The sequence below is a fragment of the Bombina bombina genome, chromosome 12 (assembly GCF_027579735.1).
Source record: "Bombina bombina isolate aBomBom1 chromosome 12, aBomBom1.pri, whole genome shotgun sequence".
Taxonomy (NCBI): domain Eukaryota; kingdom Metazoa; phylum Chordata; class Amphibia; order Anura; family Bombinatoridae; genus Bombina; species Bombina bombina.
In genome coordinates, this window is record NC_069510.1 from 160,518,882 (window position 1) to 160,537,149 (window position 18,268).

General features: G+C 37.7%; 1 protein-coding gene across 1 annotated transcript in view; it reads left to right on the top strand.

Moving 5' to 3' along the window:
• The window catches only part of MRRF (mitochondrial ribosome recycling factor), a gene marked incomplete at its 5' end in the record, with an annotated part of 173,672 nt that extends 158,342 nt beyond the window's left edge, over window positions 1–15,330 (top strand). The window contains 1 exon segment of the mRNA XM_053696048.1: window positions 14,955–15,330. Coding sequence (XP_053552023.1) covers window positions 14,955–15,032 — 78 coding nt within the window.
• Window positions 15,331–18,268: the final 2,938 nt, after the last annotated feature.

Sequence of the window (18,268 nt, forward strand, 5' to 3'; positions counted from 1 at the left end):
GTGCAATAAATAACACAGACGCTGCTGCTCTTAAAAAAATGCACTTACAATGTTTATTAATAATAAAGCAGGTATAAAACAGTTTTCTCCTTCAAGGTAATTAATCCAAATACTCAGCTGCTCCGGTCTGTTTTCACAGCCTTTCAATGTCCGCTCCCTTCTAATGTCCACCGGAACTTTCAGTGTAAGGGAAATCCTTGTTGATGGGGCTACGGTAGCCCTGAGAGTCCAAAAAGCAGAGTGTTCTATTCTTAGAACTACGGCTCCTCTGCAGATCCAAAATTCAGTCCTGTGGTACCTCTACGCGTTTCTTCTGCTATCGTGCAGACTTTCTCAAGAGGATAAACAGTCTAATGCTGAGTGGATTCAATATCCGTCCCAATAAAAACCCTCATAGTAAATCCTATTGGTTGAAATTTCCTCTGTGTAATATGGGTAAGAAATGCTCACTGGGTCCTAGAGACCAAGTTATAAAGTGCTACGTTCCTTTTTGCACATAACAAATAATGTGTACAGTTAATTACAACACATCTATAGTTAATAAAAGCGAAAGAAAAGGGACAATTATTTTGCACAAAAAATTATAACAATAATACAAAAATCCTACCACTAGGTAAAATTTGATAAAGCAAAAATTATTTGTTATGTGCAAAAAGGAACGTAGCACTTTATAACTTGGTCTCTAGGACCCAGTGAGCATTTCTTACCCATATTACACAGAGGAAATTTCAACCAATAGGATTTACTATGAGGGTTTTTATTGGGACGGATATTGAATCCACTCAGCATTAGACTCTTCATCCTCTTGAGAAAGTCTGCACGATAGCAGAAGAAACGCGTAGAGGTACCACAGGACTGAATTTTGGATCTGCAGAGGAGCCGTAGTTCTAAGAATAGAACACTCTGCTTTTTGGACTCTCAGGGCTACCGTAGCCCCATCAACAAGGATTTCCCTTACACTGAAAGTTCCGGTGGACATTAGAAGGGAGCGGACATTGAAAGGCTGTGAAAACAGCCCGGAGCAGCTGAGTATTTGGATTAATTACCTTGAAGGAGAAAACTGTTTTATACCTGCTTTATTATTAATAAACATTGTAAGTGCATTTTTTTAAGAGCAGCAGCGTCTGTGTTATTTATTGCACTTGAGTCTCTTTTTGCGCTTTTTTCTTTCAGAATTCAAGTTTTTTGCCCTACTTCATTTGGTGTGAAGGATCCATTTGGTTAACAAGCAGCAGAGGACTCTAGTGGTTTATGGACTGACATTTCTTTGGAAAGTGGTAAAACGTTTTTGTTATTCCATTTGTTCTATTTTTAATTTTTATACTCTTTTAAATATCATATAATTGTATACAGGTTTTTATCTATTTTTTAGAAATCACACATGTGGTTGTAAGAATTTACAGTAAGAATTGACATTAGTGTTTTTATTATATTTAAAGAGGGTGTTAGCGCCACTGTTATTTATTTTCTTTGTGTGTTATTTTTTGAATCTTTTTATAAATAGGCAGCATGACTACCCTGATAGATAATGTTGAAACCCCAGAGACCTTTGGGGATTATAGTGCTAGGAATAATAGAAAACGGGACTTAGATCTTACTAATGACATTCCAAATTCCATTAACAATAATACAGAATCACCTGATATGCTTTTTAAAAAATTAGAGAAGTTACTACAACAAGATACCCGTGAATGGCAGGATTTAATACTGCTAGATAACTATGTACTTCATAATGTTGTTCTAAGGGGCCTCCGCATCTTTAAATATCCTGCATTTGATTTGGAGGATGTGGAATATACTAGTGAGTGGGAGGAGGCTCTACAGGAATGTTCTCTCAAACTAATTAAGGTACTCATTAAGTATAGAGAGTTCAAGCTGAATAGGATTAAGAAGGATCTAGATGAGATACTTCCCAAAATACAGGTTTTTAAAACTGAAGAGAAATGGGTGACTAGGAATAACAGTATCCAAAATAGAATCAAACAATTGGAAATAGATCTTAAGAGGAGTAAACAACAAAAGTTAACTAGGGATATACAAGATTTTAAGGAGGACAAGGTTTACAATTTTAAAAAGAAGACAGAGAATATGCGCTTGATAAATAGAGGTAAAAACCCACAGGGAAACGATTTTAGAAGAGGAGGGAATACTCAAATAGGTACTTATTATCATAATGCTGAGGAAAAACTTGAAGGAGGTATGAATAGAAATGAAGTGGGTTTTAGTAATAATAATAGGGTGGCTCCACAAACTAATAGAGTACATATGGATAATTACAACCATAATAGGAATGGGAACTATAGGAAACCCTATAATGATAACACTAACAGGCAGTTTTGGATGGATAAACATTATGAATATCCTAATAAAAACCGTAATTACTATGGTAACAATGAGCAATGGAAGGGAAGGAGAGAGGAGAGAGATGGCCCATCTAATTCTAATAGGAGGGACAATTCCAGAGAAAATTCAAATGGTCTTAATATCAATACATCAAATAGATTTGAAGTGCTTAATCAGTTTCAGAATGAATCAAGTTGATCTGTTTTGGGGGCTCGCCCTAAATCAGATTATCAAGATTATAACCATAGATCAGAGAATAATGAATGGAGAAATAATCAAAGACAAGAGGGAAATACCAATCATCAGAATCATTTTTTAGGGAAAACACCATTACCCCACAATCAAAGATTAGAACCAGAACCGAGGTACACACAACAAGGAGCGTGGGAGACCAGACAAAGACAAAACAAAAGAGGTTTAGAACAAGGAGAGGAAAGAGAGGAGGGGTCAGAGTTACAACAACCAAACAGAAGGCAGAGGCGAGAAGAAGACAGGAATTAGACATCTTTAACTTGGCTAATATAGAGTTAGATGCCAATGATATTAAACTTTTAAACAAAGGTCTCAACTTTTCACCCAAAACACTACCGAATGATTTTGAAGTTTTCATCGACATTCAGAAATTTGTTAGAAAGCTAGTCTTAAAAAGATTTTATGCCAAAAAAGAATGCAATTTAAAATCAGCGACTAATAAAAATCACTTGGAAGGGAAAGATATAGAAACTTTAACCATTCTAAAATCCCTAGAAGATATGGGTGTTGATAGCCAGGATGTTAATGAGAGTATTGATACAATAGAGGAATTGTTTAATATTTCCATATATGAGGAAGAATCTAAGATTCACAATAGTAATTTGAAAAGACCTTCCACATTTTATCCAGTTGGAACACAGGGGGACCAAATTCCAGTCTTCACAAAGATGGTTATGGACGAGGTTTTTAATCTATTCCACAAGAAAAGAAAGAATTTAGTTAATAAGTATAATGACAATTTAACCTCCCAGGAGAGAAACTCTCTTAAGAAATTGATGGACAATAAAGATATAATTTTTAGGGCAGCAGATAAGGGGGGTGGGATTGTTATACAGAAGAGGGAAGACTATTTAGCTGAAGCTTATAATCTATTAAAAGATATTGACACATACCAAGTTATCAATGGGAATCCCACGAAACAATACCAGAATAAGCTTAACAAAATATTAGTGCTAGCAAAAACAGAAGGAGTCCTTGATAATGATGAGTTTAGATACTTACAGGAAAATGAACCTAGGATCCCAATATTCTACCACCTGCCAAAGGTGCATAAAGATATACATAAGCCACCTGGGAGACCTATAATCTCAGGGATTGATTCCCTGAGCGATAAAGTTTCTAAATATATTGATTTTTATCTACAACCAATAGTCAAGAATACTAAATCATATATCAAGGACACCACACAAACCATCAATATATTTGAAGGTTTAGACTGGAAAGAAAATTATTGTTGGGTAACGTGCGATGTGTCTGCGCTTTATACCTCAATCCCCCATGAGAAAGGATTGAAGGCCCTTGAAATGGAACTGTTGAATTGGAAATTTTCAGCAGAGCAATTAAACTTTATCCTAGATTGCACGAGATTTATCTTAGAGCACAATTATTTTATTTTTGAAAATGTGTTCTATAAACAGGTCAAAGGAACAGCGATGGGGACTACATTTGCCCCATCGTATGCTAATATTTATATGCACAGATTTGAAATTGAGAAGGTTTGGAACAATAATCCGTTTATAAACAACATTATAAAATATTATCGTTACATAGATGACGTAATCATCCTCTGGGAGGGTGACGAATCATTGATTAATAGCTTTTTAACACATATGAACAATAATGATTTTAACTTAAATTTTACAGGTAAACATTCACAAACAAGAATTGAATTTTTAGACCTTTGGTTATATGTAGATGCCAACTTAAAAACAGCGGTGAGTAATTTTAGTAAACCTACTGATAGAAATAGTTACATAGACAATGGAAGTGCCCACCTTAAGAGGTGGAAAGACAATGTGCCTTATGGACAGTTCTTAAGACTCAGACGTAACTGTACAGATATAGAGATGTTTAAAAAAGAGGCTGAACATATGAGTACTAAGTTCATAGAAAAGGGCTATAACAGAAATACAATAGAACAAGCATATAATAGGGCACAGGAAACTGATAGAGACTCTATTTTAAAACCTAAAAAGGATAAATCAACTCAAGATAATAAGGACACTTTAAGGTTTATTACTACTTACAACGAGGGTCATAAGATCATCAAGAATGTAATTAAAAAACATTGGGGAGTTCTTAAGACGGACCCTGTACTGGCCCCTATCTTGACAGAAGAACCTGTGTTCACTTTTAAGAAAGGGAGAAGTTTGAAAAACCTGCTAGCTCCCAGTAAATTGAGGAAGTCTGAAATAACAGAAATTGATAGGAAGAGTAATTGGCTGAGTCTAAAACCAGGCACATACAAGTGTGGAAAGAAAATTTGCAGTATGTGTAAACATATCAATAAGGATAGTCATTTTAAAGACAGCGAAGGCATTAAGTCTTTTAATATCAAGAGTAGGTGTACATGTGACACCACGTATGTAGTGTACCTCTTTTTTTTTTTTTTAAATAATATTTTTATTGAGGAAGAAGAAAATGAAAGCACTACAATGTTGCTGCTTAAACAGCCAATATAAAACAAATAATAAAAATACAAATGGTCATTAGGATTGTAGCATTGTAAGATGTTCAAATTATAGTAGTGCACATATAACAAAATATTGCTAAACAGCCTCAATTTTTCTTAATTATAACAAATAAATTTAACCATCCATAAAGCTAAGGAAATAAGAATACCAGATATAATATGCAGTGTAGGATGTAATGAATTCTGTGTAATATAGTAGGATAAGATATGAACTCCCCTAGTGAAAGGTGGGATCCATAGTATAGCCTTCAAACTAACAAATAGAGGCACATACAGGCTTTGCTCTCTTCTCTGTGATCTTAAAGGAGGCCCCTGAAAAATGATTTAGTAATGGGAGCTTAGATGGTAAGTACTGTTGATCAGACCAGCTAATCCGAGTAAGAAGGATGGATCCCAGACTGTGGCGTTATGTAAAAAAGATTAAGTACTAAGGGAGTAGTGAAAGTTGCGGTATGGGCAAGAGAAACCGCATATTTAGTTCTCCTATTGCTAGGGGACTCATTACTTTGGGGGGAGGAGGGGCTTTATATTAGTTGTGGTAATTTGTAGGGATAAAAGGAAGCATGGGCTAATTTTGCAGCTAGGATAGGATAAGACTTACTTGAGATTGAACTTATCAATGTACTGGTGGATTTGTTGTATTATATCTGAATACAGATTAATAAGATCATAATATGTATAATATCAGGAATTAATATAGGGCTAGAGTTTCCTTAGAACAAGGTTGTGTTGCCTCAATATGAAAAAACTTTGGTAGTCATCCCTACGACAGCCAATTTTTATTTTCTATTTTAAAATAAGAGGGTGGGTTTGTTGTGCCATATCTGCGTGCAGATTAATAAAATCAAAGTATGTGTAATTTCGAGATGTAATATAGGACTAAAGCTCCTTCAAAACAGGGTAGTATTGTCTCATTATGAATTTATTGGACCTGCTGTTAGGGTACGGGCCCTATACCCCACAACAGGTGCCTGTTCTAAACAGTGAGGGAGTGTTATTATGAGGGGCAACACTTAGAACACTTAGCCGAATAGCAATCCTCTAATTAAACCATAACTCCTATAGTTGTGTTTATAACGTTAGGTAAATAGTTAAGAGTCCTAGGTATGCATAAGTAAATAAAATATAGGAGAACATAATATAGATCTATATTCTCTGTAATATAGCTAACTTAATATCCAAGGCAAGAAATGCTGCATGCAATTAGCACTCCAAAGCTCTCACATAAAACCTTAATAATGCATTAGGCAAAAGGTAGCATTAATATAGTAAAGCTGTGTATAGCTTGGTCTAGTTAAAACTAACAATATAGGTGGTATAAAAGGATGTTCAGCAAACATTCAATAGTGAGAGCCTAGGTATAATGTAACGATGACAAATAATGGGCAGAACATGCAACCTCAAGAAGTAGTAATATAACATTATGTGAACAACCGGGACATGTAAAACTGTGCAACAGGAGGCTATAGGTTTGCCACTAAACTAGGAGCGTGTAAACATAGGCAGTTCTATAATTGTTAAAACAGGCGTTCTGCTCAATAAATGATTAAAAGTGTGTAGATCCGCGGTAGCTTGATGGCTGTTCACCCTCATAGTTGTATTCACTAGTCAGGCAAGCCTCCAGCAACCTCACATCTCAGTGTCTCTATCCCACACCGGATGACCAGAATAGGGAAAGTCTATCGCGCAGTTCATGGGCTATTTCCAAGGTGCTTTTCAAATACAGTCTACTCACGCTGGTAAGGGGAGACATGCTCATCGCTTTATGGTGTGCAGGACTGTCAGCCAGCTCTTCTGCTGGAAGCGTAGCATACAGCGCCAATCTCTGAGTCGGAAACCACATGGCCGTCCGTACGGTTTGGGGTAAAGCTGCTACTGCTACTTGGTGGAAATTAGTAGTGGCGGGCAGATAGTTTTCCGCTGTTATAGGAGTATCTGTTTCTCGAGTTGTCTGGGCTGCAGGTATGAAACCAGGACTAGGCTCAGCAGACCATAACCCCCAAGCACCTCCACCAACACATTCTGCAGGGGAAGCCGTAGTAAAGGTTGTCTGTGTGGCAGCTAGCGTAACAGTAGAACTAAACGCTGCGTGCAGCTCATCTTCTATAGCGCCATGATGATCCTGAAGTAGCCTCCGAAGCTCATTAAAGAAATCAATAGTCCCTTCCATGTTAGCGCCACTCAGTGTAGATGTCACCTAGCTAGAGAGGATCCCCAGTCCAACAGGTGCACCTCAGATAGATTAGGTTATTAAGCTGCTGCAAGAGGATTGTGGTGTCTTTTTAGCCCTGTACAGCAATAAAGAGTTTAAAGTTGTTTTAACTGCGTCAAATGAGCAAGATGGCCACCGGCACTTCTCTTACGCTGCTCCGTCTCTTCATGTCTCAAACTCCTGAAAGGCTTGTAGCATCTCCCTGTCTTGAGAGCTAAATGCACAGGGCAAGATCAACAGGTAGATTCAGGAGTTACAAGCTGTCTTTTATGGGAGGTGAGCAGTATTAAATGAAAATTTGGTCGGAGCTCCCAAGATGTGCAACCGCTCACCTACCCAGCTGGCTCCGCCCCCCCCATGTAGTGTACCTCTTAACCTGTGGGTGTAATAAAATTTATGTAGGGCGCACCAAAAGAAAGATAAGAAGTAGACTGACAGAACATCTATATAATATAAAAGAGAAAGTAGTTAATCACAGTGTACCATTACATTTCCTGGAACATCATGGGGGAGACTCTAGGTCTCTAAAAATACAAGCAATTGATTGGATACCTAAGAGTTGTAGCAATAGGTTGATGAGCCTAAGAAAACAAGAAACTTTTTGGATCCAAAAACTCAATAGTTTACATCCAAAAGGATTAAACATAGACATTGACATAGTAGCTTTTATGTAATTAATATATAAAAAAATCTGACATTTTTTAGATATTCCTTTCATTCCTTTAATAATTCTTTTTATATAATAATTATTTCCTCCTCATTTTCCTTCCATTTTAAACAACTTCTAAATAATTTTTAAACAACCTTTAATAATTATATAGAATAAATTTTTTCATATGATGTTTTGTATTTAGTCCATAAAGGATGATACCTAAATAGAGATGACAGTGTACATACTATCAAATTTTCTAAACACATTTCTGTAGATCCATCCCTCTATACTCCAGATCAACTTGGATACTTCGGATTAAATCACTCTTTTTTAGTAGGAAAGTTATACATATATATACATAGAGAATAATTTTTAAAAAAAATGTGATTTCCAGATTGTGAATGCTCATCATATATAGAGATGAATCTTGCTTGAGTTGCAAGGATATGCGCATAAATATATCTTGTTCTAATTTTTAATTATATTTGCTTCATCAAATTAAACCTAGTTGTAGGATTAGAGTATTGTTGTTACATTTGTTGTGTTAATTGTTTTTTGGGATTGCAACATATATTAATTTTGGATGTGTAGATATTAACTATATATAGATGAATATTGCTTAGTTTGCAGGGATTTTTAATATATGCATTAACACACGTTGTATCAACTTTTAATATATAATTTTTTTTTATTATTTTTTTTTGCTTTATCAAATTTTACCTAGTGGTAGGATTTTTGTATTATTGTTATAATTTTTTGTGCAAAATAATTGTCCCTTTTCTTTCGCTTTTATTAACTATAGATGTGTTGTAATTAACTGTACACATTATTTGTTATGTGCAAAAAGGAACGTAGCACTTTATAACTTGGTCTCTAGGACCCAGTGAGCATTTCTTACCCATATTACACAGAGGAAATTTCAACCAATAGGATTTACTATGAGGGTTTTTATTGGGACGGATATTGAATCCACTCAGCATTAGACTCTTCATCCTCTTGAGAAAGTCTGCACGATAGCAGAAGAAACGCGCAGAGGTACCACAGGACTGAATTTTGGATCTGCAGAGGAACCGTAGTTCTAAGAATAGAACACTCTGCTTTTTGGACTCTCAGGGCTACCGTAGCCCCATCAACAAGGATTTCCCTTACACTGAAAATTCCGGTGGACATTAGAAGGGAGCGGACATTGAAAGGCTGTGAAAAGAGACCGGAGCAGCTGAGTATTTGGATTAATTACCTTGAAGGAGAAAACTGTTTTATACCTGCTTTATTATTAATAAACATTGTAAGTGCATTTTTTTAAGAGCAGCAGCGTCTGTGTTATTTATTGCACTTGAGTCTCTTTTTGCGCTTTTTTCTTTCAGAATTCAAGTTTTTTGCCCTACTTCATTTGGTGTGAAGGATCCATTTGGTTAACAAGCAGCAGAGGACTCTAGTGGTTTATGGACTGACATTTCTTTGGAAAGTGGTAAAACGTTTTTGTTATTCCATTTGTTCTATTTTTAATTTTTATACTCTTTTAAATATCATATAATTGTATACAGGTTTTTATCTATTTTTTAGAAATCACACATGTGATTGTAAGAATTTACAGTAAGAATTGACATTAGTGTTTTTATTATATTTAAAGAGGGTGTTAGCGCCACTGTTATTTATTTTCTTTGTGTGTTATTCAGAGTCTCTTCTCAGTCTTCTTCGATCACATGGATGGAAGATAAACTTGGAAAAGAGTTCTCTTACTCAAAGTACAAGGGTGGGTTTCCTGGGAACTATAATAGACTCCATATCCATGAGAATATTCCTCACAGATCAGATTGCAAGCTAACTTCTGCATGTCTTGCCTTCCTGGCCTCCTTGAGACCCTTAGTGGCTCAGTGTATGGAGGTAATCAGACTCATGGTGTCCTGCATGGACATCATTCCTTTTACCAGATTCAATCTGAGACCCTTACAACTATGCATGCGGAGACAATGGAATGGCGACCATTCAGATCTGTCCCAACAGTTTGGGCTGGACAGCCTGTCGAGAGCCTCGCTCTCCTGGTGTCCAGATCATCTGTCCCAAAGCACATGCTTTTTGAAACCATCCTGGGAGATTGTGACTATGGACGCAAGCATTTCTGGCTGGGGAGCCATTCGGGGTGCCAAGAAGGCACAAGGTCTGTGGACTCAGGAGGAGTCCTCCCTTCCGATCAATATTTTGGAACTCCGGGCAATCTTCAATGCCTTGAAGGCTTGGCCCCTTCTGGGTTCGTACCAGTTTATCAGATTCCAATCAGATAATATAACGTCGGTAGCCTGTATCATGATTAAGAACCAAGTTGTGGTTTGAATCGTTGTTGTTTGTATGATGGACCCTGAAAAAAGGTAATAAAGGTCTTTTAATCTTTTACTGGAGGCTGGAAAATCTTTCATTTGGTAGCCTGTATCAACCATCAAGGGGGAACGAGAAGTTCTTTGGCGACGAGAGAAGTATCTCAGATACTAGAGTGGGCGGAGATTCACAAATGTACGCTGTCATCGATCCACATTCCGGGTGTGGACAACTGGGAAGCGGACTTTCTCAGCAGGCAATCTCTTCACCCCGAGTTGTTTGCAGAGATATGCAGAGAGTGGGGGACGCCGGAGATAGATCTCATGGCATCCCGCCTCAATTCCAAGCTACCCAGGTACAGGTCGAGGAATCCTCAGGCAGAACTGATACATGCCCTATCAGTACCATGGAGATTCCTCCATTAACGCTTCTCCCTCGTGTGGTGGTTTGCATCAAGCAGGAACGAGCATCTGTGATTCTGATTGCTCCGTCGTAGCCATGAAGGACGTGGTTTGCGAATCTGGTGGGGATGTCCTCATCTCCCCAGTGGAGGGGAGGTTACCTTGTCACAGAGATCTGCTGATACAGGGTCCCTTCGTTCATCAAAATCTAGATTCTCTGAGGCTGACTGTGTGGTGATTGAACGTCTTGTCTTAGCCCAGAGAGGGTTTTCTGATAGTGTTATTGACACTCTGGTTCAAGCTCGTAAGCCAGTTACTCGTATCTACCATAAAGTGTGGAGGACTTATTTGTACTGGTGTGAAGAGCATGGATTTCCTGGCATAAAGTTAAGGTTTCCAGAATTTTAGCTTTCCTCCAGGATGGACTGGAGAAGGGTTTATCTGCTAGTTCCCTGAAGGGACAGATATCGGCCCTGTCTGTGTTACTGCACAAAAGATTGGCTAAGCTTCCGGATGTGCAGTCCTTTGTTAAGGCTCTGGCTAGGATCAGACCCATGTTTAGATCTGGGGCTTCGCCTTGGAGCCTCAATCTTGTTCTTAGTGTTTTGCAGCAGGCTCCTTTTGAACCTATGCATACTGTTGAAATTAAATTGTCTTGGAAGGTTCTTTTTTTGTTGGCTATTGCCTCTGCCTTTTCGGAGATTTCTGCTTTGCAATGTGATCCCCCTTATCTGGTTTTTCAAGGTTTTTCATGCTGATAAGGCTCCCTAAGGTGGTGTTGAATCGTAACATTAATTAAGAAATTGTTGTTCCTTCCTTGTGTCCTAATCCTTCTTCACTGCAGGAACGTTTGCTTCACAACATAGATGTGGCTCGTGCCTTGAAGTTCTATCTTCAGGCTACGAAGGAATTCAGATAATCTTCCTCTTTTTTTTGTCACCTATGTGGGGAAGAGTATGGAGCAGAAGGCTACAACAACTTCTCTATCTTTCTGGTTGAGGAGTGTCATCCGCTTAGCTTATGAGACAGTGGAACGACAGCCTCCTGAGAGGATATCAGCTCATTCCACTAGAGTAGTGGCTTCCTCTTGGGCTTTTAAGAACGAAGCCTCAATGGATCAGATTTGTAAGGCGCTACCTGGTCCTCTTTACACACTTTTTCTAAATTTTACAAGTTTGATGTCTTTGCTTCGGCTGAAGCCGCTTTTGGGAGAAAAGTTTTGAAGGCTGTGGTGCTCTCAGAATAGGGTCCGCCTCTTTTTTTTGTTCCCTCTCGTTATTTATTCAGTGTCCTCTGAAGCTTGGGTATAGTTTTCCCAACAGTAAGGAATGAAGTCGTAGACTCTCCCTGCCTTATGGAAGGAAAACATAATTTATGCTTACCAGATAAATTTCCTTTCCTTCCTGGCAGGGAGAGTCCACGACCCCGCCCTGTAATTTTTTTTTTTTTTTGATGGGCGGCTCCCTTTTTATATTATTTCTTCTGGCACCTTTCTTCTGATGTTTCTCCTCATTTTGCTTGTTTCCTCGGCAGAAGGACTGGGGGATAGGGGAAGTGGGAGGGATATTTAAGCCTTTGGCTGGGGTGTCTTTGCCTCCTCCTGGTGGCCAGGTGTTGTATTTTCCCAACAGTAAGGAAAGAAGTTCTGGACTCTCCCTGCCAGGAAGGAAAGGAATTTATCTGCTAAGCATAAATTATGTTTTTTCCAACCCTATTAGGTGTTTTCTCACATTTGCAGGAGCCTATAACAAAGTATTGCACTCAGTATAATTACCACCGGGACTTTTGGGTAACAAATATTTATTAAAATCAAATTAAAAAGACACAAAACAAAAAGTATATGACTGATGGTTCCTTAAAACTAGATTTTTCCTGTATACGGACTCGCCCCTCCTTATATCGTCGCTACATAAATAACGCATGTTTCATTGGCACAGCAGCTTTTTAATTCTATTTTAATAAATATTTGTTACCTAAAGTAATAAAGTACATATGGTGGTTATATGCACTATTAAATTAATGTGTACTAAAGATTTATATTAATAAGAGTACAGTTATTGACTGATAGTTCATAGATTGATGTTTTAGCAATGTGCCCTGGAGGAAACGTGTACCTACAGAATGCACAGTTATAAAATCAAATTACTTCTGTCATACATATGAGAGGGTGCTGTTTGGATTAGCTTATAAAAATGCTTAATTACACCGGCTTAAATTAAACTTTCATTATTCAGATAGGACTTTTAATTTTAATCAACTTTCCAATTTACTTTTATCATCAAATTTGCTTTTTTCTCTTGGTATTCTTAGTTTAAACTAAATATAGGTAGGCTCATATGCTAATTTCTAAGCCCTTGAGGGCTGCCTCTTATCACAGGCTTTTTAAATCTCTTTTCAACACAAAGAGACAGAAAGTACACGTGGGCCATATAGATAACACTGTGTTCAGGCACAGGGGGATATTTAAGATTTAGCACAAAACAATGCTAAATGAAAGACAATAGATAATAAACAGTCAGTCATGTGATCAGGGGGCTGGAAGAAGGTTCCTAGATACAAGGTAATCACAGAGGTAAAAAGTATATTAATATAACTGAGGTAAGGAGCAGTCTGCAGAAGCTTAGATACAAGGTAATCACAGAGGTTAAAGGTATATTAATATAACTGAGATAAGGGGCAGTCTGCAGAGGCTTAGATACAAGGTAATCACAGAGGTAAAAAGTATATTAATATAACTGAGATAAGGAGCAGTCTGCAGAGGCTTAGATACAAGGTAATCACAGAGGTAAAAAGTATATTAATATAAATGAGATAAGGAGCAATCTGCAGAGGTTTAGATGCAAGGTAATCACAGAGGTAAAAGGTATATTAATATAACTGACATAAGGGGCAGTCTGCAGAGGCTTAGATACAAGGTAATCACAGAGGTAAAAAGTATATTAATATAACTGAGATAAGGGGCAGTCTGCAGAAGCTTAGATACAAGGTAATCACAGAGGTAAAAAGTATATTAATATAACTGAGATAAGGGGCAGTCTGCAGAGGCTTAGATACAAGGTAATCACAGAGGTAAAACGTATATTAATATAACTGAGATAAGGGGCAGTCTGCAGAAGCTTAGATACAAGGTAATCACAGAGGTAAAACGTATATTAATATAACTGAGATAAGGAGCAGTCTGCAGAGGCTTAGATACAAGGTAATCACAGGGGTAAAAAGTATATTAATATAACTGAGATAAGGGGCAGTCTGCAGAGGCTTAGTTACATGGTAATCACAGAGGTAAAAAGTGTATTAATATAACTGAGATAAGGGGCAGTCTGCAGAGGCTTAGATACAAGGTAATCACAGAGGTAAAGTATATTAATATAACTGAGATAAGGGGCAGTCTGCAGAAGCTTAGATACAAGGTAATCACAGAGGTAAAAAGTATATTAATATAACTGAGATAAGGGGCAGTCTGCAGAGGCTTAGATACAAGGTAATCACAGAGGTAAAACGTATATTAATATAACTGAGATAAGGGGCAGTCTGCAGAAGCTTAGATACAAGGTAATCACAGAGGTAAAAAGTATATTAATATAACTGAGATAAGGAGCAGTCTGCAGAGGCTTAGATACAAGGTAATCACAGAGGTAAAAAGTATATTAATATAACTGAGATAAGGGGCAGTCTGCAGAGGCTTAGATACATGGTAATCACAGAGGTAAAAAGTGTATTAATATAACAGTGTTGGTTGTGCAAAACTGGGGAATGGGTAATAAAGGGATTATCTATCTTTTAAAACAATAACAATTCTATGGTAGACTGTCCCTTTAAGTTGATTGTGGAATAGGGAAAGTCATGTTTTGTCACAACCTAGCCCTAAGGAGTTGTTGCACACTGGCTGATAGACAATACCTACACTCCTATTGGTTGATAGGGGCGTAGCCCACATGCCTAAAACAGAAAAATAGTAGGCATGTGCATTCATTTTTCCGGGCTTTTTGTTGTTAGTAAAATGATGCCTTAAAATGGCCGCTAATTTCAGCGTCTGATTTATTTACTAAAAATGAAATGCACAAATATATTTACATAAACATTTGTGTAATCCTATATTCTTGAGCTCCTCTTTTGGCTTCACATCTTCTGTGTTTGAAGCTCCCGAGAGTGCTTTGTATAGTGGTGGCTTCTAGGACACATTTTTGTGTCCATACGACGACAACACTCTATATAATTGAAATTCATAAATACAAATTTAAGCATGAACTAAGGTCAAATTGGTTATGGGATGAAATGTTTCATGTTAAATTGGTTATCTCTTTTCAGATCCAACAGATGACTGATACCGTGACATTAGAACTGGATAAACAGTTGACAATAAAGACAAAGGAACTTTTGGATTAAATGATTTGTATAGGACAATAAGGGGAGGATTTCATTAGCCCTGTAATTTTAATCCCATAAAACGTGTGCGCCCATCTACGTGAAGTTATGGGAATTTATAATTAAAATTACTTCATACAGAGAATCTTGGAACAATTGTTTTTTAAACTGACCAGAGCCAAAAAAGACACTTTTTCTGCAGCTTCCCAACTTGCTGATACACAAACCCAAGTACATTTTTGATATCTTTGCTGCTTATATAAATTTGTATGCTAATTAAATGTTGTTTATTACAAAAAATAAATCCATCAAAAGGAAATAGTTTTGCTTGTTTCCATGAGCATCCCTACATTTTCACTCAAACACATGCTAATTGGTCACTGATGAATGCTTATTGATCACATATGAAGGATCCATAGATGGCAGATACTATATATTATAGCACTTATAGGAATTCTACCTATTTTTCTTTATTAGTGACCTACATGTAAATTTCATACCAGGCATTGGGTGTCCAAGGTCGGGCAAAGAAAGGTCAACCCACTTCCTATTGTCTGTGCACATATCTGCAGTCTGTTCCTGGGGATAGACAGTACAAAAGTGTTGTATGACCCCTAATTGGAAACAGGACCTTCTGGTTATCTTGAGATTGCTGTCAAAATAGCAATTGTCTAACCTGTTAGTCATCAGCTTTGGAGTAGTAATCGTGAGGGGGCTCAGATCAAAAATCTTGGACGTAAAAACTGACTTCAGACTAGAAATGATCCTAATTTTAAAACATTATTACAATATTATTAAAGACACAGTCTTAGAGGGTAAGAAGATGGTTATGGAGATTAAACATCTCATCTACACAAGCGACAAAACTGTAGAAAATGTGATCGGTTTGTTTGTAGAAGAGGAAATCTACACACATGGTCCACAGATAAGAAAATTAATAGCGCCGAGAAATGTGTAACCTTTTTAACACAGTGGCTGAATTAAATGACAACGTAGAATTCCACTATGGATAAATCTGATTCAGTACTTTTTAATAAGATCTCTTACACAATTGGTAAAACCTACACAGAAGTTGATCATCATCTAATTTAGTGAGTCAGAGAACATCAAAGGTGAGTCAGGTCTCTCCTAATTGACCTGCAAAACAACACTCTACTTTCCCCATGAAAGTGGAATGGATGTGGTTATAGAGAAATCTAATATTAGGAGCAAGAGTTTAGAGCAGGATTTTCATACCGGTCAAATAAGACCATTTGGAGGGAAAGAAGGCTAAGAGGCAGAAACAGAAATCGGTTGTGAAAAAAAACACAAACAGATATTGAATGACCCAGTGATCAATTTATCACTTGTCACACTATTGGAAATATATTAAATATATTAGGATTTGTTCAATCGCACAATTTTAATCTGTTTAAAACTCTATTGGATGTTGACAGATTGATTAGGTCGTTCACCTGATAAAGACTTTTATTTTCATATGGTTGGTATAACAAGCTACTAAACAGATTCACCTTAGAATACCAATATCAGATGTTCTTCAATGATGCTTGCATGTTACAAAGCCTAGAAGATCAAGACATTGAGGGGAATGTAAATCTCTCACTCTCTTATATTTAGACCAAGAGCTAAATAAACTTTTTTTTTTCCAACACAAACCAGAAGTACTAGCCTAAAGTGTTTTAGAAAAAGGTTAAAGGAAGATATCATGTTCAAAGGAGCTCAGGTGTAGAGGTGGTGTCTGGTGTTTAAGAGTTCTTTGAGCTAAAAAGGGCCCACATAGTCAGCCTGACTGAGCGTTCCCCCTTTTATGCAATTTTATGCATAGTAAAGGACTGAGATATGAAACAGAAGTACACACTGACTATTTTATTAGAGTAAGGAACTGTAGGCCGTGGTGTTACAGACAAAATATGCCGTTACTACACACACAGGTCTGAGACTAGATACACTGGTACTACACACACAGGTCTGAGACTAGATACAAAGGTACTACACACATAGGTCTGAGACTAGATACACTGGTACTACACATCCACAGGTCTGAGACTAGATACACAGGTACTACACACACAGGTCTGAGACTAGATACACAGGTACTACACACACAGGTCTGAGACTAGATACACAGGTACTACACACACAGGTCTGAGACTAGATACACAGGTACTACACACACAGGTCCGAGACTAGATACACAGGTACTACACACACAGGTCCGAAACTAGATACACAGGTACTACACACACAGGTCTGAGACTAGATACACAGGTACTACACACACAGGTCTGAGACTAGATACACTGGTACTACACACACAGGTCTGAGACTAGATACAAGGTACTACACACATAGGTCTAAGACTAGATACACTGGTACTACACATACACAGGTCTGAGACTAGATACACAGGTACTACACACACAGGTCTGAGACTAGATACACAGGTACTACACACACAGGTCTGAGACTAGATACACAGGTACTACACACACAGGTCTGAGACTAGATACACAGGTACTACACATACACAGGTCTGAGACTAGATACACAGGTACTACACACACAGGTCTGAGACTAGATACACTGGTACTACACACACAAGTCTGAGACTAGATACAGAGGTACTACACACACAGGTCTGAGACTAAATACACAGGTACTACACACACAGCTCTGAGACTAAATACACTGGTACTACACACACACAGGTCTGAGACTAGATACACAGGTACTACACACACACAGGTCTGTGACTAGATACACTGGTACTACACACACAGGTCTGAGACTAGATACACAGGTAATATACACACAGGTCTGAGACTAGATACACTGGTACTACACACACAGGTCTGAGACTAGATACACAGGTACTGCACACACAGGTCTGAGACTAGATACACAGGTACTACACACACAGGTCTGAGACTAGATACACAGGTACTACACACACAGGTCTGAGACTAGATACACAGGTACTACACACACAGGTCTGAGACTAGATACACTGGTACTACACACACAGGTCTGAGACTAGATACACTGGTACTACACACACAGGTCTGATACTAGATACACAGGTACTACACACACAGGTCTGATACTAGATACACAGGTACTACACACACAGGTCTGAGACTAGATACACAGGTACTACAGACACAGGTCTGAGACTAGATACACAGGTGTTAAGATTACTGCAGCTTTTACTGTATCTTTGCACTAACCTTCTCTCATCATTATATGTTAGAAGTGCT